Genomic DNA, 21,229 nt, shown 5'->3' on the forward strand with positions numbered 1-21,229 from the left:
TAGTGGGTTTTTCGTCTTGCGAGGCGTTCGTCTTGTGGGGCACCACTGTACGTTGTGTTGCCATTGTGAGATATGTAGGTGTTCAAGTCTTTTCCAGTTCTGTGCTCTGGCTCTGAGTAGTCATTGTTTACATACCCTCCAACATTTATCTGATGAAAACAGGGGCATCCTGTTCTATTATTATTATTATTATTATTATTATTATTATTATTATTATTATTATTATACTATTATACCCCATCTGACTGGGTTGCCCCAGTCACTCTGAGCAGCTTCCAAATTATATAGAAACAAAATAAAACATTGAACATTAATAACTTCCCTATATAGAGCTGCCTTCAGATGTCTTTCAAAGGCTGTATAGTTACTTATCTCCTTGGCTCGGGGGGTCACATAACTCCATACCCTCCAACATTTCTCTGATGAAATAGGGACATCCTAAGGAAAAGTGGAGCATTCTGGAATCAAATCAGAAACGGGGATGGCTTCTGTAAATCTGGGACTGTCCCTGGAAAATAGGCGCACTTGGAGGTTCTGTGTTTAAAGCAGATAGACCAGGAAGGAGCATGCAGGACTAGAACTAGGGAAGGGGAAGCAGTTGTGCTAAGCCAGGCCAGTTCAGGTTTTTCCATGCCCATCTGTGGCCCAGCCAGAGGTCAATACCAAGCCACAGAGGAGGGAGATGGCATGGAGAGAAGGCCATGTTGGTTGTCTGGTGCTGCTGGACTAGAAGAATATGTATATCTCAAGCGGACTCAAGCCAAGGAACATGGAGTGGGGGGGGGTGGTTGCAGATCAGGCCGTGACCTCCCTCTGGACCCTGCGCACCCTGTGCACCCGACATGGGTAGCAGCTCATTAGCGGGTGGATTGCTCCCCTGCCAGCCACTTTCTTCCCCTTCTCCACAATGGCTTATTTGTTCCTGCTGCCGAAAGCAGATTAGGCTCTCTGCAGAGAGAAAGGGCCCTTTCTCTGCGCAGATGCCTGTTGTGCTGGGAGATTAACGTCACGCTGTTGTTGAGGCTGCTAACCTGTTAAAGCTGGTGGAACAGATCAGGGAGCGGGCTTGAAAGGTGGGTGTAAGAGGACACAGGCCACAGACGGGGTGCTGGGTGGGGGTAGGGTGGGAAGACGAAATTGGCAGAAGCCCCCAACCACCACCCAGCCTACTCCCCGCTCACTGCTTGAATGGTATGCAGCCAGAGCAAGTTCGTCAGAAACTTGAGGCTTGGGAGTATCTACAGGACACCACCTGCATTTCCAGATGTCAGCAGCATCTACTGGAGCACTGAGGCTGCAGATCTGCATTTTCAGATCTGTTCACCACCACCACCTAGTACAGTGGTACCTTGGTTATCGAACTTAATCTGTTCCAGGAGTCTGTTCAACTCCCGGAACCGTTCGAAAACCAAGGCGCGGATTCCGTTTGGCTGCACGCCTTCATCTGTGTGATAAAGGTGAAGGTCCATTATCATGTCTCTGTTAATTGCAGGTCCATGTTGTTGCTTGGCCACAAAGTTCAAAGGATAAATGATAGTTATCATTTCCTCCAAAATATGCAGAAGTAAGATGGGGCTAGCTAGTTCAATTGTGATTTACCCTATACAGCTCTCTGGCATCTAAGCAATGGGTGTGGAAATCTCCCGCACAGACAAGAGTAATTGGGACACTAGCATAACTGACAGGAGACCAGTGTTCCAAGTCTTGGCTCTACAGATGACCTTTATGTGATCTTGCCCAAAACGAGGCCTCCCTCTAGGCCTCTGAGCTCTTCACACCTTTCTCTTTGTTCAGACTGAAAGTTTCTTGGAGTAGGAGAAGGACTCCCTTATCTGGCTGCACACATATAGCAGGCTTTTATGGGCTGCACAGTCATAATAACTATGTCATCACATAAGCAGAACAGATATCCCAGTATCCTTGACTGTCAGAGGCCTTCAGATTACAAGGGAGTGTCAGGAAGAGGACTTTTAAGGATGCCATCTCAGATAAACTCAGGCCATATCCACGCATTGTATCTAAAGCAGCATTATGCCACTTTAAACAGTCCTCAAATAACTCTGGGAACTGCAGTTTGTTAAGGGTGCTGAGAATTTTTTAAAAAATTAATTAATTTAATTTTCCGATTTTTGAGTTTACAAACAATTGTCAAACAACCAAAACAAAAAGAGAATTCCTTAAATTCCCATGGACTTCCCTCCTCCCTTTTGTGGGTCCTTATGTTAACTTCTTTCCTCCTGCAACTTCTCTGTTAATCCAATTCTATTAAATCTCCAGTACAACCCTTGTCATATCCCTTGTTATGGTTGCTGATAATTGTTAGGAGACCCCTTTCCCCTCTCAAAGAGCTGTGATTCCCAGAGTGGCTTAAGTCAATCCTTCTTCCCAGGGAACTCTGGGAATTGTAGCTTTGCGAGGGGAACAAGTGTCTCCTAACAACTCTCAGCACTCTCAACAAGCTACAGCTCCCAGTATGGCATTGGGGGAAGCCATAACTGTTTTAAGCTGCAGAAACATCCTCTGGCATAGGGAAATGGCCACGTTTAACAGAGTGCAGCTTTGTTTGTTTATTTCAGCATTTATGCCTCTCCTTTCAATTCCTGAATGCAGTTGTAACAATAAAAACCAATTTAAAAAGCAGAAATCAAGGGATAATTGTTTGCACTTCACTTAGGTGCCTTATGTTGTATTCAATTGACCCCAGCTGATTCTCTCTAACTTTGTGAATGCAGATGGAGTTGTGCGTAACACGCAAACGATCGTGGTTCATCTCCCTCCTTTTTCCTCTCCAGATTTGCGACTGCGCCACGGACTGCGCACTTATGAGCTGGAGCGCTCCTGCTGCTATGACTCGCTGCTGCTGGATGAAGAGAGGGGACGGCTCTTCGTGGGTGGGAAAAACTACCTGGCCTCCCTGAGCCTAGACAACATCAGCAAGCAGGACAAGAAGGTAGCCTGGCTCTGTTTGCCTTGCCTGGGGCTTCTCCCCCAAAATAGGGCAAGGGTATCTCGACGTGTCTTTTCCATCTCAGACTCGGACCTGTTATTGTAAGCCATCCCAGAAATTCTGAACTGAAGGACAATATGGAAACTTTGGGTGGTGTTCCACCAAGTTTTACTCAGAAGTTAATTAACCTACTAAGTTACATTCATTCATTTCAGTGAGTAAAACTTAGCTGAATACCACCCATTTAAAATAAATGATGACATTGGGTTGTACCTTACACTGGTATTAATGGGCAGAAGATAATGATGTCCAGTATTTTCAATGGATCTGCTTTGAGTAGGACACCAACATTGGATGCAATCAATAGAGTTATTATGTTCTCTCTTCAACTCCCTCTTCTGCTCCTCAGCCTTTAGTAGTGCCATTTCCCCGCTCGCTCGTCATGACAACGGATCCCGCATTCCAGACTCCTCCGTGAAATCTTCTATAATAAACTTCCCTGTTAATGGAGTTGGAAAGAGGGTGGGTTGAGGCTGCTGACGCCCTTACCGCTGGGCTGTGGATGAAAGCCGCATTCCTAGCCCAGCAGGGGAAACTCTTTGGGAGCACAATACAGCCACCGCCAACCCTCTGCTCCTGGAGCATTTGCACTTTTTTTGCCGGTATGGCTGGAAGAGGGGGCATAATTCCCTGGTAGAGCCCTGGGTTCATTCCCTAGTATCCACAGGCAACACTGGTTACCTGTCTTAACACCTGGAGAGCTGCTACTACCAGTTAGTGTAGATGACTCAATGGTCTGACTCAGAACAAGATAGTTCCTGATATTCCTTAGATGACACATAATGGCTGTCTGCTCTGCTGTCTGTTTTCTTTGCACACAGTGAACTAACGGATCTTGTGGGTCAGGTTTGGTTTCCTCAACATGTACAAAGCTTTGCACCGTGGCCACTGAAGCGGTGTCCAGTTCATGGCAAAAGACTTACAGGCTGTCTTTCCCTTTACTACAGTGGTACCTCTGGTTACGAACTTACCGTATTTTTTGCTCTATAGAACGCACCAGACCATAGGACACACCTTGTTTTAGAGGGGGAGAACAAGAAAAAAAAAATCTCTCCCTCTTTGCGCAGCACCCCTTCAGCGAAGGGGCAGGAGAAACGGAGCTCCTTCCATTTCTCCTCCCGCTTTGCTGAAGGGTTGCTGCGCAGAGAGGGAAAGCTGTGCAGCACTTCTCCAGCGAAGAGAAGCCAGGAGAGCAAGAGGGATCGGTGCGCACCGATCCCTCTTGCTCTCCTGGCTTCAGGCAGCTATCCTCATTCAGTAGAAATGAGGACCAGAACAGTGGAACACACAGATCCAAGGAATTCGGTTGCAGTGACTCCTGGCATGCAAAGTATCCCCCAGCTTAGCCCTGGGATATCAACCTTGCAGTTCATCACTTACATGAACCTACCCAGGCCTTAAAATCGGCCTCTAAGGCCCTGCCCACTGTGAAGAGCCAGCAGACTGGTAGGTACTAGAGTCAGGGCCTTTTCAGTAGCGGTATAATATCTTTGGGACTTTCTCCCAGAAGAAGTACATGGGCCTCCATCTTTTCTGTGTTTTGAGCAGATTGTAAACACTTGCTTGTTTCAAGCTACATTATATTAAGAGAGTTTTAAGTGGCATTTTAAATTCCTTTAAACTGCTGGTGTTTTAGGGTATACTTTTGTCACCAGAATCCCCCCCCCCCCCCGAATGGGATGTAGAAAAATGTGCAAAGGTAGCGGTGGGCCTTATGGCTCCTGTTTGTTTATTTATTTGTGCTGTTTATATATTCAAAATCCTCATACACCACCTTTCTAGGCAAAGACAACTTTTAAAAGATAATTAAAACCATACAATTTATTTTTTTAAAAATCAAAACAAAACACTCTGGTGACAAATGTATACCCTAAAACAGCGGCAGTTTAAAGGAATTTAAAACGCCACTTAAAACTCTCTTAATATAATGTAGTTTGAACCAAGCAAATGTTTACAATATGCTCAAAACACAGAAAAGATGGAGGCCTGTGTCAAGTCTCAAATACCAAGGAGACAGGTGATGGACAGTGAGTAAAGGAAGCCAGGAGCATTACAACTAAGGGTTGGTTAAAAACAAAACAAAAAAACTATCAGCATTTTTAGCAGCGTTTGACTAACTTCAAGTGTGATGAATGACTATGCTAGGAGCCCATTTTGGCAAATGATCTTTGCCTTATCTTTGTTCTCACAGATTTACTGGCCAGCGCCTGTGGAATGGAGGGAAGAATGCAACTGGGCAGGAAAAGACATCAATGTAAGTGACCCATTTGGATGGGGAGGGAAAATCCTTTGCTCAGCCCCTATGTGAGTCGGGGCATAAAACAAAGGAGGATGAGGAGCATCAGGAAACGTGATGTGAGTCGCTTGCTTTCCAGAGCGAACATTTCAATTGACTCCTCATCAAGCAAGGCATAGAGACTTCTCCGAGCTGTCCGACCACGATGAGCTGGGGGAAAACTGATACGCGATAGCAGCCTCCCCCTCCCAGTAATTCACCCATGACCCTTCATTGCATCTTGCTGTTTTCATTGAGCATCTTGCTGTTTTCTCTGTCTCTCCCTGGCCTCGCAGACAGCACCATCATGCCCCAGCCCTGGGAAGAGGCCCCAGGAGGCCTTGGGAGTCATGTTGCTGTGAAGGGACCGGTTGGTGCACTTAAGAGATTCCTGCTTAGCTGTGACCCATCCTGACCTCCCAGGAGATAAGAGGAGGGTTCCCACCATTTTGGCAGGAGCAGAGATGAACCAGGACACAGCCAGATTTTGCTCCTTGATAACGTTGGGCCAGCAGCATGAAGGGGTCTCGGTCACCTTGGCTATAACTCTTACAGGTTGTCCATGGAGGGAGCGGTGCTGTGTCAAGCCTGGCAATGTGAGCTTTGTGAGCTGTTGGGTTTCTCTCCTCTAGCTTTGGAGAGCAGTCTTGGGTCACCGTTTTCTTTCAGGATTGCCTGGTCAACTTGGAAGTTCCCATTGAGGCTGTTTGGTGCAGCTTCCAGTGAAGGGCACGAGAGGACAAAGGGGCAGCCTGTCTCCCCCTTGGATTTTGCTTGTCTTTGTCCAGAATACTGCTCTAAGCCCTGAAACAGCATATGTAAGCAAAGTTTGCCCTCATCCAAGAAGGTTGAAAGAGAGGTAGGGTTTGTGGGCTTTAGGACTAAGACCTTGGGCCCATCCAGCTGACTGTAATTTTTGAGACTCATCCAGACTTCCTTTTGTGCCATGTTTCTAGGCACCAGTCTGTGCTTTAAAGTTCCATTACCAAGCAGTTGTGTGGTTTTTTTTTGGGGGGGGGGGTTGTCCTGGCACATTCCCAGGGCAAACCTGTGTTTTTCTGCAGAATTGGATCAAACTGCAATTAGGTTTCCCTGCAGGTTGTCATTTGGTAAAATGTGGGTTTGCCCAGGGAAACTTCTGGGACAAAAGAACAAAACAAAAACACTTGAACATGCAGCTTTTTAAAGCGTGGCCCTGTGCCTAGAAAGTGGCACAGAAGAAAGGCTGGGTGAGCCCTGAGTGCACTGTTTCAGTCCTTCTGATCCCCACAGTTGAGGATCCATGCAAATATTTCAACAGCTGATGGGGTTGATGTGACAGTAATAGGACCTGTGTCATTCATGCAACTGCCTTCTCCATTCATCACATCAAGGGGAAGTGAGATGTACCTTTCCCCACTGCTCTTGCTTTTGCTTCCGGTTAAGGGCTGTGGGGTAGGAAAGTTGCCATCCTTAAGGGAACTCTGGCACTATGCACTGTTATGAAGTGCTGTTGGTACTTTGACCTGGTGCAGAATGCCATGGAAAAGTGTGATGTGGTCATGATGACCTAATTCCTGTGGTTAATTATTTGCATGATGGACAATAGCCTAGAGTGGAATCAGGCAAAAGTGTTCTATGCATGTGCATACAGACACTGAAAGCAACTCTCTGAACAAGGCAAAGGAAGGATTAGCAACTTCCTGAGTCAGACCATTGGTCCCTCTAGCTGAGTTTGGTCTGCAGCAGGGGTAGGGAACCAGTGGTCCATCAAGTATTACTAGACTACAACCCCATAATCTCTGACTATTGGTCATGCTGGCTGAGTTGGAGTCCAGTACTGTAACACCTGTCTGACCACAGGTTATCCACAGTTGGATTGCAGGGACTGGCAGTGGCTGTCCAGGCTTTGAGAACAGGGATATATTCCAGCTGAACCTACATTTCAGACCTTGAACTTGGGACTTTATGCATGCTAAACATGTGGTCCTCCACTGAATGACGGCCCTTATTCATCATAGAGGAAACAGGCCTAGAGAGATGGCTCATTTGCCAAAAGTGAATGGAGCTAGGAGTTTTCAGCAACACGGTCACGGTCAGGAAGATGTTGCGGTGGGGGAACCAGGACCAGTGGCAGTACAAGAGCTGCCCTGTGTCCCATCACTCTTGTTTAAAGCAGAAGCAATTTGTTGCAGAACCACTGTGGCTGAAGAGCGAGTGACAATGCAGTAGCAGCACCACAGAGGCATCGGCAAAGCCAAGAGCTGAGCCCCCGATTCAGCCACTCCTCCCCAGCTTTTGTTTCAGACACAAGCACCACTGACCCTGTTGAAGAGGGGTGGGGAGATCAGCACCTCTGTGCTCTACTGAGCAAGTGTGGGCTGTGGGGCTTCCTGAAAAGCAGCTGGTGGGAGGAGGCATTAGCAAGACACACCCCCCTCTCTCTCTCCATCCCTCCCTCACCCCACTCCTCTATCTGATGGTTCCCTGTCTCCTTTTCTCTCCCTGTCAACAGCTCTCCATATTCAGGCTGCTTTATCCATCAGGGCAAGAGGGCAGGAAAACAAAAAGTCCCAAGGTTGTTTTTCTTCCTGGGCTTGCTCAAGAGTGATGATAGGGGCTGTAAGAGCCCCAGGCTTGTTTACTCAAGACCAGCCCAGCAGTGGGTGGGTAGGATGCTCTGCAAATGGTTTAGACCCCAAGGACTGCTTTGGAGATGACATCTGTGTGCATGTGTTTGGAAGAGGGGAAGAGAGGGAGAGGGAGACTTTGAGCATTCCCCACTCCCATCACAACTAATAAATCCTCAAAGTACCAAACCCAGCACTTGCAGCTACTCTTCTATGCTGGCAGATTTGCAGGTTTTCAATCGTGTGAATATCACACGCACAATTGTGCCCTTTAGCAGAGTATGTGCCTAACCAGTGGCAGTCTTGTATTAAATGAATCAGATGCAAAGTGTGAGAAGACCCAACTGAATTTTTTTTCTCTCTCTCCAATTTAAAAGGAGCAGCATATACCAAGTAGAGAGCAAATCTTACAGGGGGAGGCATCTTCAGAGAATGGGAGTAAATAATGGGAGACACCCCCTTTTGTTGTGCAAATCATTTTAGAGGCAGAGCAATTATCACCGAGTGCACACAAAAAATCCCCATATATATTGAGCTGTGATAATGAGCATGTGTAAGAATAGACTTGGTTTGGTGCGCAGAGAAGAAGCTTGCTGGCTTTAATGGGACTGGGAAAGGGTCCAGGGCTCACTGGCGCTTAGCTGTCTTTATGGTTGGAAGTTCATTTAAATTCAGTGCTACGGATTGACGTTCGCAGTCTAGGTTAAGCATTAACGGAGCATAAGCTGCGAGATCACACTCTTGCCTTTCCATCTACATAGGAGTTAAACAGGGAAAGCAGAGCAGGTGCTAAGAGGTTGGCAACACTATGGACTCACCCACATTTACCTTTTGCCCCACAGCTTCTAGGCTTTAAAGCACCATGTCTAAGTCCTTTTGGCACTTTCCCCCATGAAAACCTTCTCTTTAACGCTGAGTCAGAACAAATGGCAATTTCCCATTTGCTCCAACTCCGTGGTAACTCAGTGGGTTTTCGTGGAGACAGCACCAGGACAAAAAAAAAGTGCTAGGTCACAGCGCTTTAAAGCATTGATTTCTACCTAGAAACAGAGCACAAAAGGAAGTTTGGATGAGCCCTAAGAGAGAGCGGGGCGGCGGGGTTGAAGGACACAGGGTGTGTTTGCACCAGTAGTTTGTTGATGGTGCTGGGAAATGTAGCCCAGTAAGGAGGAAGCTACAATTCCCAGAGGAAATAATGCGCTTTCAGTGTGTCCTTTTCTACCACAGTGGTTTCAAAGTCACTCTCTGTCAGTGGCTGGCTTTTGCTCAAGAACCAGTTTTCTTCCAAGTTAAACCCCTGGTCCTTCTTTCTAAGCATCGTCTGCAGCGAGTGGCAGCAGCGAGTCAGCATTTCAGGATTGTGCCTGGTGCCATGGGATTGCAAAGCATGTGCTCTGGTGCTGAGCTACCAGTCGAACTTGCAGCCTGACCCAATTCATGGCATTGAGAGTCCACTGCTGCTTCCCAACCCTCTTCTTGTATGCCCGTTGCATGCCACAAGGGCCATTTGCCACATTATTGCTCCCTAGGACTCGTCATCGCTGTGACAGATGGCTTGAAGAAGATGGGCAGACACTCAGTGGCACATGTCCAGTCTCTGGAAGAGCAGTTGGGAAAGCAGGGAACATCTGGGAGCATCTGGCCCATGACTGATGCATTGATCCATCCGTGTTGCATTTGGCTCATTTCCCTTAACCATTAGCTGCACAGCTGGACAGCCTAAAGGGGGCAAGGGAGGGCAAACCCTTTCTACAAATCAAGTATTATTCTGAAGTTTCAGTTTTCCTTGGCCCAAATAAGAAAACAAGCTCTCAGATGTTGTCTTCCCCAGGGGGAAAGGCATGCACCTGGATAGCTTTTCCAGATGGGGAGGTTTTGACCATAGAAAAGGCACAAGTACAAGGTGGCACACTGATGCCACCATTTGCGGCTGCAGACTGCTGGAGTTCTATAGAAGGGCCATAGCTCAGGGCTAAAGCATCTGCCTTGCAAGCAGAAGGCCCCAGGTTCAACCCAGGCATCTCCAGGTAGGGTTGGGTGAGATGCCTGCCTGTAATCCTGGAGAGCCACTTCCAATCAGGCAATACTGAGTGAGATGCTTCAATGGTCTGACTCTATATAAGGCAGTGTCCTGTGTTCCTAAGCAGGGATAGCGTTGATTGCAGAGGGTCCCCCCAGTTACCCAGCATTTAACTCTGTCAAAGTCACCTTGGTGCAAACAAACTGGGCGAATGAACAGGAGAGTTTTGTGTGCAAGAGGCGAGGAGGGACTGAGCCTGTTGATTTGGGGGGTAAGTTTGTGTTTGAGGCTCTTGTTTTTTTCCTGATTTGACCTGGAGGTTGGATTAGGCCACTCATCAGTGGATTAGGCAATCAGTGCCTAGGCTCCTTTGTGCCCTTGGCAAGGAGACATGAATGTAGCCATCAATAAAAATCAATAAAATACATAGCAAACTGAGGTTATGCCCCCTCTAACAAAAGACCTGCCTCCCCCCAACAAAAATCCTGGCTACACCCCTGCAAGGAGATGTATTGGTGTGGAGAGGCTCGATTATTTTGCACCTCCCCTGGGCCTGGGCCCTTTTTGGGGGCCAACCTAGCCAGCCCCCAGGTACACCCCTGGCAGTCACCTGGGGACTAGTGTTGGGTGGGGCAGAGAGGCAGAGCAGCAGGTGTGACCTTATACAACAGGCTGCATTAGAGTAATGTAGGACAGATGTTTCTAAGCCACCACTGCCCCACATCCTCCTTGTGGGCAAGCAAAAGGCATGATCACAGTTCCAAGAGATTCTCCAACCCCTGGATTAGATATCTGCCAAGGTCCTTTGCAACTCTGAAAGTCTGTGGGAGGAATTCTGATCCTTCTGTTGGTATTTCTGCTTGCCAGAGAGAATGATCCCCCCTGTGCTCTGTTCTGGGGGTTCTGCCCTGCGCTGCAAAGCAGATTGAGGGGACTCATGAGGGGAAGAAAGAGGGGGAGCCCCACAGCACTGTACTGGCTTCTGCTAGCAGGCCAGGTTGGTTGAATCCTGTGGTTCTAGGTGCACGACTGTTGGGGCTTCGTGCCGTGCATTTGCTTTTATAGTCCACCCCCACACCCAAATTATTATCTCGCAGGCATTTCAGTTACTTCCAGTATTTAATCTTATCAAGCAAATTAGCCTGTGCTTGGCCTTGGCTTTCGTTTTTACACCTGATCAGTCACTGATAATAGCATGAAGAGCTGCTGGAAATCTTCCCATGATTTGTCTGGTGTTTGCTATATCCTGCTTTATGGCCATTGCTCCATCTTATCTCCCCTTTCCTTATCCCAGCCTTCTTTCCTTTTGAAACAAACTTTGCACAAATGCCAAAACTTTCCCACTGACGGGGAGCTCTTTTCCATCTTGCAGAATTTTGCCTATTCTAATATGCCTACTTCACACATTTTGGGAGTTTCCTGGATCAAAGTTGTTGATGGGTATATGGAGGCAATTCCATGGTGGTGGTGGTGTTGATAAAACCAAACACTTCAGATTCCAGAGCAGTGTGTGTATGTTGCATGTGTGTGAAAGAGGGGTTGGGAGGTTGGGGAAGACAGGCAGAAAACTACGAAGAGTAAACTGAAGGGAAAGGGAAAGAAAGTGGCAACTCAACCACTCTCTTGTAAAGCACATCTTGCAGGACCCCTCAATGCATCTTTCCTGGTTTTGAAGTTTGCAAACCACTGAAACTCCAAAGCTGGACACAGAGCCAGTGATCAGGCTGTAGCTTGAACTCTGGCCCTCTCAGTTCCAATGCAGCCCTTGCAGCCAGGGTCAGTTCATGTGGTGCCTGCCAGGTGTGGCTGGGCTACGACTCCCACCATCCTTGGCCATCAGCCAAGCTGCGTGGGAGCTGGAGTCCAAGAACACCTGGCAGCCACCATGTTTGCTCCCCTTGCTTGAAGTATTGCTCTGGGATTCAGTTCCTCCATGTAGAGCTGGCACAGTCTGCTGCCTGAAACCCTGGAGAGCCGCTGCCAGTCAGTGTGGGCAACGCTAATCTCAATGGGCCAGTGGCCTGACTCAGAGTGAGGGAGCTTCCTGTGTCCCCTTGGTTCTGTGCTCCCTCCTCTTCCTCCCTTCTTCCTCTCTTGCCTGTAGTTTTCCTTACTTGATGCCATTGCTACTTGTTTGCTGAGCCTTGCTTGATCCCCACCCACTGCTGTTGGCTGCTTGTGGAGTGGTTCTTTTTAGCATTATTATTATTATTATTATTATTATTATTATTATTATTATTATTATTATGCCTTGCCTGCTTAGGCCGGCTTGCTCTCAGTTAGCCTTCAAAAGAAGTTTCTGCGGTGCTTGTCTGTCTCTTCCTGCAAGGTGCCTGGTTGTGCTGGATGGGATCCTGACTTCCTCTCTCCCCCACCAATATCTTGACACTCCCCTGGGGCTCATTTAACAAGAGGGCATCACTTCTGCCTGAGTTATTCCAGACATTTAAATAATCAGCCACTTTCTAAGGGGCAGGAGTGATCCGTCAGTGGCTAATTGTGCTCAGCAGCAAGTCAAACAGATGTTCCCCTCCTGACAGGCCCTGAAAGGGAGGGGCTGCTGGGGAGGCTGGCTTTGTAGGAGGGAGGCAGTGGCTCAAACAGGGGTCTTCAAACAGGGGTCTTCGTGTCTGCAGGTGACAGGCACAAAGCCTCTCAAGCGTAGTGTGATGGAACGGCTGCTTCCTACGGTGCCCACTGCTGGGAGGTGAAATGTGCAGAGACTCCCAGTCCACCACGGACAGTATGGCACCCCCATTCCTCCCCTCCCAGTGTGGGAAATGCTTCACCGTCCCAGAGGGAAAGAGAGCTCCCACATGCTCTGGCATCTCAGCAATGTCAGGGGAGGCCGTCCAGAGGTAAGGGAAGGACCCACACTGCAGATGCCTGAACCACAGGCCAGCAAAACCTATGCGTTGCTCTTCCTGCGCACACCTTGCTGTGGCCTCTCCTCCTCCTCCGTTCCCAGCTTGGCCTGCCCCACAAGGCATTCTTTCTGGCAGCAGAGGAGGCACATCTGAAATAAAGATCTGGGTGGGAAGTTGCAGATATGGATGTGAGAATCATTTTTACATTCCTAACAGCTGTCCAAAGCCCTTAGCAGCTCCTTTTCTTTGAGGTCCAGCTCCGAGAGCCTTCTGGTGGTTCCCTCACTGAAAGAAGTAAGGTTACAGGGAACCAGGCAGAGGGCCTTCTCGGTAGTGGCGCCCACTACCAAGTGGAGCGCCCTCCTATCAGATGTCAAGGAAGACATCTGAAGGCATCCCTGTTTAGGGAAGTTTTTAATGATTGATGTTTTATTGTAGTTTTAATATCCTGTTGGAAGCCGCCCAGAGTGGTAAAGCCACCCAGAGTAATAAATTATTATTATTATTATTATTATTATTATTATTATTATTATAGCTGCTGGTGCCTCTGTGTTGTGCTCCTTCTGCAGCATCTCAAGCCTTTGAGCCTGCAGGCATCTGGCTGGTCACTGGAAGTACAGGGTGCTGGGCCAGGTCTTCTGCAGGCCCCCCCTGGGCCCACGCCGTAACTGGCCTCACTCTTGTCTTGCAGGCCGAGTGCATGAACTTTGTCAAGATCCTGCACCTCTTCAACCGGACGCACCTGTATGCCTGCGGCACTGGGGCCTTCCACCCCATTTGTGGCTTCGTAGAAGTTGGGCAGCGTGCAGAGGTGAGCCAGGCATGGGGGTTCATAGGGTGGTAGAGAGCTGAGGTGAGGGAAGGCGCAGGCAGGGGAATCGCTCAAGCCCCAGGCTCTGCTCTCTGGCCTCTCTTACTGGCATGTCCCTCCTCCCTCTCTCTCCAGGACTCTGTGTTTAAACTGGACCTGAAGAACTTAGAGGATGGCAAAGGCAAAAGCCCCTACGACCCACGTCATGTGGCCGCTTCAGTGCTGGCAGGTAAGGGACCAGGCCCCTCTGCCCAAAGCTAGTGATAACTCCCTCCCTCCACCTTGGATGGCTTTAAAAGAGGAGGGTAAGTTCATGGAGGGTAGAGCTGTTGGTGGTTACCAGCCACAATGGTTATGCTCTGATTCGATGGCCGGAGGAAGGAATGCTCCTGAACGCCACTTTCTGGAAACCACAGGAGAGGAAAGTGCTGTTGTCACAGGCATCTGGTTTGCTCCTGTGAGAGCAGGATGCTGGACTGGGTGGGCTATTGGCCTGATTCAGCAGGGCTCTTCTTAGAATATAAGAATAAGAATGTAAGAATAACAGAGTGATTGTGTGGGATGTCCAATAAAAACACAGCCAGCACTTTCCAGTCAACACAGCATACATTTAAAGAGCATCCTCTCTGCCAAAAGAATAATTGGAACTGTAGTTTACTCCTCATGGAGCTACAATTCCCAGCAGCCTTTACAGTTCTTTAAATGTATGGTGTGCATGCAGCCGTTGTCTCACCCAAGCACTCTTCCAGCGTTTGCCAAGTGGAGACTGCTCTCCATCTGATGTGGGAACAGCTTCCATCAGCCAGCACTTATGTGCTGAGGATGCCACTGCTGGTGTGGCTGGCGGCACATTTCCTTTTGGCTCCAAACACCCTCTGAGCAAGGCTCCAGGAATGGCAGCTGCTGCCTCCCGGCCGGCCGGCCAGCCTGCCTACACAGGAGCTTTCCTGCCTTTAAAGAGTGGAGGACATTTCAGGGGAGACGAATCCTGCACGGGGTACCAGAGGAAGAGCACCTGGGACATGTTCCAGTATACAGATCCCATGACGAAGCCTTTTAACCTCTGCCTTTTATCTTTCTGTGGTGGCCAGGTGAAGAGCTCTATTCTGGGGTGGCTACTGACCTGATGGGCCGTGACTTCACGATCTTCCGCAGCCTTGGCTCAAGGCCCTCTATCCGCACGGAGCAGCATGACTCCCGGTGGCTCAATGGTCAGTGGGGGCGGGAAGGAAGGGCATCCCAGGGATGTGGAAAATGGGCTTGGGGCTGCATAAACAGCAATTTCCTCGCACTCATCCTGTTGTCCTTTTTGTATCTCTGATGGATCACTGGTGCTGGGAGTGGGAGAACATGTTCCTTTAAGTGCCAAGGAAAACTACAGTTCCTTCGGACTCTTGTTGGTCTCAATCCCCAGCTGTTTTGTCACTTATGAATAGAGGCTGCCATCTAGTGGCCAGGGCCTCATTGGCAGCTTCCTGACCATTGAACTGCTGACTAACCAATAAGCTAGACAAGATGCGTTTAGGATTTCATCTTTTGTTTTCTTTTACAAATTAGCAGCCCCACATGGCTGCAAAGCAGCATTCTGGGAGAAGACCCCTACCCCTTTCACTTTGTGGCCTTCAATGACCTGAATGCCCCTCCCAAATACATCCGCACCATATATTTAAAGCACATTTGTACCATCTTGAGAACTGTAGGTCTTCCTCACAGAGGTGTAATTCCCAACACACTTAAACAACCATTTCCCAGGATTTTTCAGGTGAAGCCACGAGGTTTAAATGTGTCATGTGGCAAAGTCTTCTCTGGACAGTGGGGAGAGAGAGGGTCCGTCTGTGTTGCTGTCTCCTTTATCCTGTGGGAGTTTAAAAGCAGCTTCAGAGGATGATGGTGGTGATGATTATGATAAAAAAGCAGGGGGAGATTTAACAACCCCCACCCCACTGTGCCTCAGTCAGATTCCCCATTACACTCATGGGGCAGGGTATATTCTTTTGCCTGCAGAAGGTTCCAGATTCAATTCCTAGCATCTGCAGTTAAACAGAGATGGAGAACCTCCTGCCCACCAGCAAGTCTGGTGGTTCCAGACTGGTCCAGGAAGCCATTTTTACTTAAACCACGTCCACCTGTCAGTCTGGTGATGTCAGTTCTGCTGGGTTGGCTGCAAGCATTGGCTCCTCCCATGGAGAACAGGTGCTCATAGCCAGTCCCTGCAGAAAGCAGGATCGAAGGTCAGCTGATGGGCAGGGGGACTTTGATCCTGCTCTGCTCAGGTGTGCAAGGGAAGTTCCCTTTAGGAACTTGTGTACCTGAAGCCTTCAGAAAGCAGGATTGCTTCCCTGCTCCATGGGCCAACTTTGACTCATCTATTTAACAGCTGGGTAATCCACCCACCTGCCAATGTTGGACCATGGGATGGAGGGGGGAGATAAAGATATGGCCAAAAAGAGAAGGGAGGAGGTGACAATAGATCAGTGGTCTGACTGCATGAAGCAGCACAGTGCTGCTCTTTGCATTTTTTTTTCTTAAGTGGAAGACCATTATGTTCCCTGACATAATGTACAATTTCCCACCTCTTTGCTTTGGCATTGATGTTCTCCTACTTGTCTGTCCCCAAGAGCCCAAGTTCATTGATGTTTTCTGGATCCCGGAGAGTGAGAATCCCGATGACGACAAGATCTTCTTTTTCTTCCGGGAGACGGCAGTGGAAGGAGCCCAGGGACTGGGCAAGCAGACCTTCACCCGCATTGGCCAGATCTGCCGGGTGAGAGCTCTGTGCCTTCTTGAGTCCAGTGCTGAGGACTGGGCAAGGCCTGGTCAGGTTGATACCAGTCAGGCAGGTTAGGGCGGGTATCTGGGTGCCAGCCCAGCGCTTGGGCTGAGTGGCGGCCCAGTTTCAGCGTACATCCATGAGCCTGCTTGTATGAGAGAGCTGCTCTCTCAGTTCTGCCTCTGCCCTGTGGGAAAGCATTAGGGTCCACCCCATTCTTAGGCCTTCCTGCACTTCAGCTTATTGAGCCCCTTGCTGAGCCTTAGGTCAGTTCTCCATGTGGATCTTGCTCTCCATGTGGACCCAGCTGAACTGGGACACTGGCTGGAAGGAGTCTTTCATGGCAGGAGTGGGGCTCTAGCAGCAGTGAGAGAAAAGGGTTTTTGGGGCAGAGGTCTAGGGCCCCATTCAGCAGAATGAGCAGGGGGGCAAGTGTAGTGAAGCATTTCGAAGTAAGTGAACACATTATCATCTAAGAGGGTGCTCACACTCAAGACCATGGGGGGAATCCGGAGTCTAAAATGTTCTACGTGCACTGCTGTCCCTGGCTATCTCTCTTATAAGCCTCTCTTCCTCTCTCTGCAGAATGACATGGGAGGGCAGAGGAGCCTGGTGAATAAATGGACAACATTTCTGAAGGCCCGGCTGGTGTGCTCAGTGCCCGGCAGCGATGGGAGTGATACGTACTTTGACCAGCTCCGTGAGTGACTGTGGCTGATTGAGGTCTGGTCTGGCAAGGGGAGGGGCCGTAGATGAGTGGTAGAACACAGGCATTTTGCACACAGAAGGTCCCAGGTTCAGTCCCCAGCATCTCCAGGTGGGGCTGGGAGAGACTCCTACCTGAAACGGGAGATCCGCCTTGACAGAGAAAACTGTGCAAAAGCTACATGTTCTAGAATGTAGAATAGGGATGCATTCACCCACATATAGGGACGCGGGTGGCGCTGTGGGTTAAACAACAGAGCTTAGGACTTGCTGATCAGAAAGTCGGCGGTTTGAATCCCCGCGACGGGGTGAGCTCCCGTTGGTCGTTCCCTGCTCCTCCCAACCTAGCAGTTTGAAAGCACGTCAAAGTGCAAGTAGATAAATAGGTACCGCTCCAGCGGGAAGGTAAACGGTGTTTCCGTGTACTGCTCTGGTTCGCCAGAAGTGGCTTAGTCCTGCTGGCCACATGACCTGGAAGCTGTACGCCGGCTCCCTTGGCCAGTAAAGCGAGATGAGCGCCGCAACCCCAGAGTTGGCCACGACTGGACCTGATGGTCAGGGGTCCCTTTACCTTTACCTTTACCACCCACATATGTGCACATAGGCAGCCAAAACATGGGTAGTTTTTAAAACACATGACTTTGAAGGAATAGCTTGTGATTATTATAATATTTCTATGAAGACATTACGTTGTTCAAATCCTAAGCAACCATTCATATTCTAAAGCAAAACAGATTTCCACATTTTTAGTTACATTTTTTGTCCCATGCATTTATATCTTCCAAATCTCAACCAATGAACATCATTTCATTTGAAAAGTGCCAGTTTGCAATCCAGCTTTGTATAATTAGGCGTAGGTTGTTTTTTGACCCATTGCAGCCAAATCCCATAGTCAAAATAACCAAGTTTTAACACCTGATCGACTTGTGCCCTTATATACATGTTTTTCATATTTTATACATTTGGATAAAAAATGCACACGGATTGTTTTGAATGTTCAGAATGTATCCACACTGGGCTCCTCCAGACTGGTTTGGTTTTTTTGCAGTTGTATGCTGCAACGTATGTAATACACTAGTGGTGGATTTACACTGGACCATCCACACACATTTCTGCTTTACTAGTTCTTCTACACTTCCCCAATGTTACAGCATTGTTGACATCTGGAAGGACACTCTTGCACTGCTATTAGTTTTAGCATAAGTAGTATTCCAGTTTATTACCCTCTCTTCACCTTAAAGTCCCAGGGCAGGTTACAATAATGCGATTGTTGCTGTGGCACAACAAAAGCCAGACAACTCCCCACCCAGCCATGTGGTATGAAATTTCAGCAGGAAGCTCCGGTACCTGTACCCATTGGAAATGTCCATCTTGAAACGTTTGCAGGTGCAAATGGTATTGAAAGTGGGATCATGTAGAACTGCTCGGATGCCAATGTGAGCAAAACGCATCATAAATGCAAACTAGAAAGGGCTTCTGGGGGAGCTCCATTGTGTGATGGCTAAATAGATAAACAAAACAAATCTGAACTGCTGTCCTTAGAGGACGACAATATTATTTATTTATTTATTTATTTATTTATTTATTTATTTGCAACTTGCGGTGTTCTGTTCTGTTTTGTTTAATTGGTGTTAGTGCCTGATCACTGCCAGTGGGTCAGCAGAGAGCAGCGGTGGAGGCTTAATTTATCTCTCCCTGTTGAGGGGTTGGAGAAGGTTAGAGAAAGGTTCACTTTCTAGCTAGAGTATTCTCCTGTGGCTGGGAAAGGGATTGCCATGCTCCAGGTGGAAGACTGCAGGCCAGTGACTCCTTTTCTCCTTCTCTCTCTTCCTCTGCTTGGTCTCTCTTCAGATGATGTATTTTTGCTGCCAACCAGAGACAAGCGCAACCCTTTGCTGTATGCTGTTTTCACCACCTCCAGGTAAGGATAATAGTGGTTTCTGCCACTTTCAGCTGGGTTTCCTTTCCCCAAGAGGCTGTAAAGGTAATGTCTGACCTTCTGGGAAATACCCCCTCCCCAGACATATTGGAGGGTGTGGGGTGGAGACACACACCACCTGGTTATTCCTTCCCCTAATGCTTCTCTGTGGTCTGCTTCCACAGCACCGTCTTCAAGGGCTCTGCTGTCTGTGTCTACCATATGAGTGACATCCGCAGAGCCTTCTTGGGCCCTTTTGCTCACAAGGAAGGGCCAAACTATCAGTGGGTGTCCTACCAAGGCCGGGTCCCTTACCCCCGCCCAGGAATGGTACGTGCCTTGGACTTGGGGTGATGAAATGAAGCCAGGTTCAAACTACTTAGAAACCATTTGGCAGGCAAGCGGTATATAAAATTCAATAGTAATGATAATAATAAAAAATAACAACAGTGCTTGTTGATGTAGAGATGTGGGAACACCCAGAACAATGTGTTTGGAGAGCTCTTGGCTAGATGGAGAGAAGAGCGGGCTGAAATGGGGAAATGGGCTGGGGGAGGATGGGGGTTTCTGGTCCAGGATTGTGGGGAACTGACAGTATTCTATGAAACTTCAGGGCTTCAGAAAACTAAGGAAATTTGGGCATCACCAGAGCTGCCTGGAAGGGTAGTGGGGGATTCAAGGTAGGGTGTGATTGGACTGGAAAGGGAGTTATGCGGGGTGCATGGAGGTCTGTGATGTGGTGTTTCTAGGAGTAGATGGTTTTTACATGCCTGGGCCTTCAACTGTCTCTCTCTCCCCCCCTCTCCCCTTCAGTGTCCCAGCAAAACCTTTGGCACATTTAGTTCCACCAAGGATTTCCCCGATGACGTGATTCAGTTTGCTCGCAACCACCCGTTAATGTACAACTCGGTGTTGCCACATGGCCAGCGACCCATCTTCCTGCAGACCAACGTGGGCTACACCTTCACCCGCATCGCAGTAGACCGAGTGGCTGCTGCTGACGGTCACTATGACGTCCTCTTCATTGGCACAGGTGTGTCTGCACGCCTCCCCTTCTGATATGCCTACCAAGTTCCCTGCTGCTTCTTTAAACAGCATGCTAGGATGCCCACAGTTCAAGGGTCAAAATGTGCGTTCTGGTGACCAACTCTAGGTAACCCTTAGCTCATTCCTTGTAGAGCACTCCCTCCAGATGTGTGTGTAGGGCAGCAATGGGGCACCTCAGGCCCTCTAGGTATCTCTACACAGCCCTCGGGACTTTTCCCTGGCCTACTTCTTGCCCTGCTTGAGTTCTTTTCCCTGACTGGAATATATCCTTGAGCGGTGATAATTTACAATAGAAAATGATGTGGCTACACAGGCATAGTTCAATTTAGGGCCTCCTTTGGCTGCTATTAACTTTAAAATGTGTGCACATACACACAGAGGAGATGCTGTTCATTGATCTCCCGCCTTGTTTCTAATTGCACAGTCACTGTGTTTAGTGAAATGTTATATGCTTTCAGCTAGAACCCTTGTCCTGTTGCCTTTGCCTCCCCCAATCCTGTTGGCCACATTCCCGCTTTCAGCTGGTGCACTGAGAGCTTTGATTTAGCATAAGATCAAAGGAGACTGGAAACAAGATCCCTAAAGGGACCAGCTTAAGTGGCCCAAATCCTTGGAAACTTGGCACATTTTGTTGACCTCATCTCTTTTGTATGAACCAAATTGCCTGGCTTTCAGTTCTTCTTGCATGGCGTCTCTGTGGCTTTGAGAAATCTTTCCGGGGGGGAGGCGAATAATAGTTCTACCTTTGGAACTTGGGAAGCATCTGCCTGCCTATGAATCCCACTTTTGTTGTGCTAAATTGTCCCACTTGCCTGGCAGACATTGGCACTGTCCTGAAGGTCGTTTCTGTGCCCAAGGAGAGCTGGCAAAACATGGAGGAGCTGCTGCTGGAGGAGCTGCAGGTGTTTAAGGTGAGTGTGAGCAAAAGGGGAAGGCTGTCTCAGCTGAAGCCAAGCACAACTGTGCAATGAAAGGACTGTGATGTCCACTCAGGGCCTCCATCTGGCCTAAACATTTCAGAGTTTTCCCTGAACTCTACAGAAGCTTAGAATGTGATGTGGCACTCATGTCCTGCTTGCAGGTTTCCTGTAGTTTGGCCACTGTGAGAACAGGATGCTGGACTAGATGGGCCTGTGCTCTGACCCAGTAGGGTTCTTCTGATGCCCGTCTTGTATAAAACTCTGATGGTGGCGACAGTCT

General features: G+C 48.5%; 1 protein-coding gene across 2 annotated transcripts in view; it reads left to right on the forward strand.

Moving 5' to 3' along the window:
• Positions 1-21,229, forward strand: part of SEMA3B (semaphorin 3B) — a 71,225-nt gene that overhangs the window by 38,858 nt on the left and 11,138 nt on the right. For both annotated transcript variants that reach the window (XM_079964424.1, XM_079964425.1), the window contains exons 3-13: positions 2,793-2,950; positions 5,199-5,261; positions 13,470-13,589; positions 13,725-13,818; positions 14,681-14,800; positions 16,208-16,353; positions 16,945-17,059; positions 18,916-18,985; positions 19,168-19,312; positions 19,796-20,015; positions 20,849-20,940. In XM_079964424.1, the coding sequence (XP_079820550.1) occupies positions 2,793-2,950; positions 5,199-5,261; positions 13,470-13,589; positions 13,725-13,818; positions 14,681-14,800; positions 16,208-16,353; positions 16,945-17,059; positions 18,916-18,985; positions 19,168-19,312; positions 19,796-20,015; positions 20,849-20,940 (1,343 nt within the window). The remainder of the gene's footprint in view (positions 1-2,792; positions 2,951-5,198; positions 5,262-13,469; positions 13,590-13,724; positions 13,819-14,680; positions 14,801-16,207; positions 16,354-16,944; positions 17,060-18,915; positions 18,986-19,167; positions 19,313-19,795; positions 20,016-20,848; positions 20,941-21,229) is intronic.

The sequence above is a fragment of the Podarcis cretensis genome, assembly GCF_951804945.1.
Source record: "Podarcis cretensis genome assembly, chromosome: 2".
NCBI classification, from domain to species: domain Eukaryota; kingdom Metazoa; phylum Chordata; class Lepidosauria; order Squamata; family Lacertidae; genus Podarcis; species Podarcis cretensis.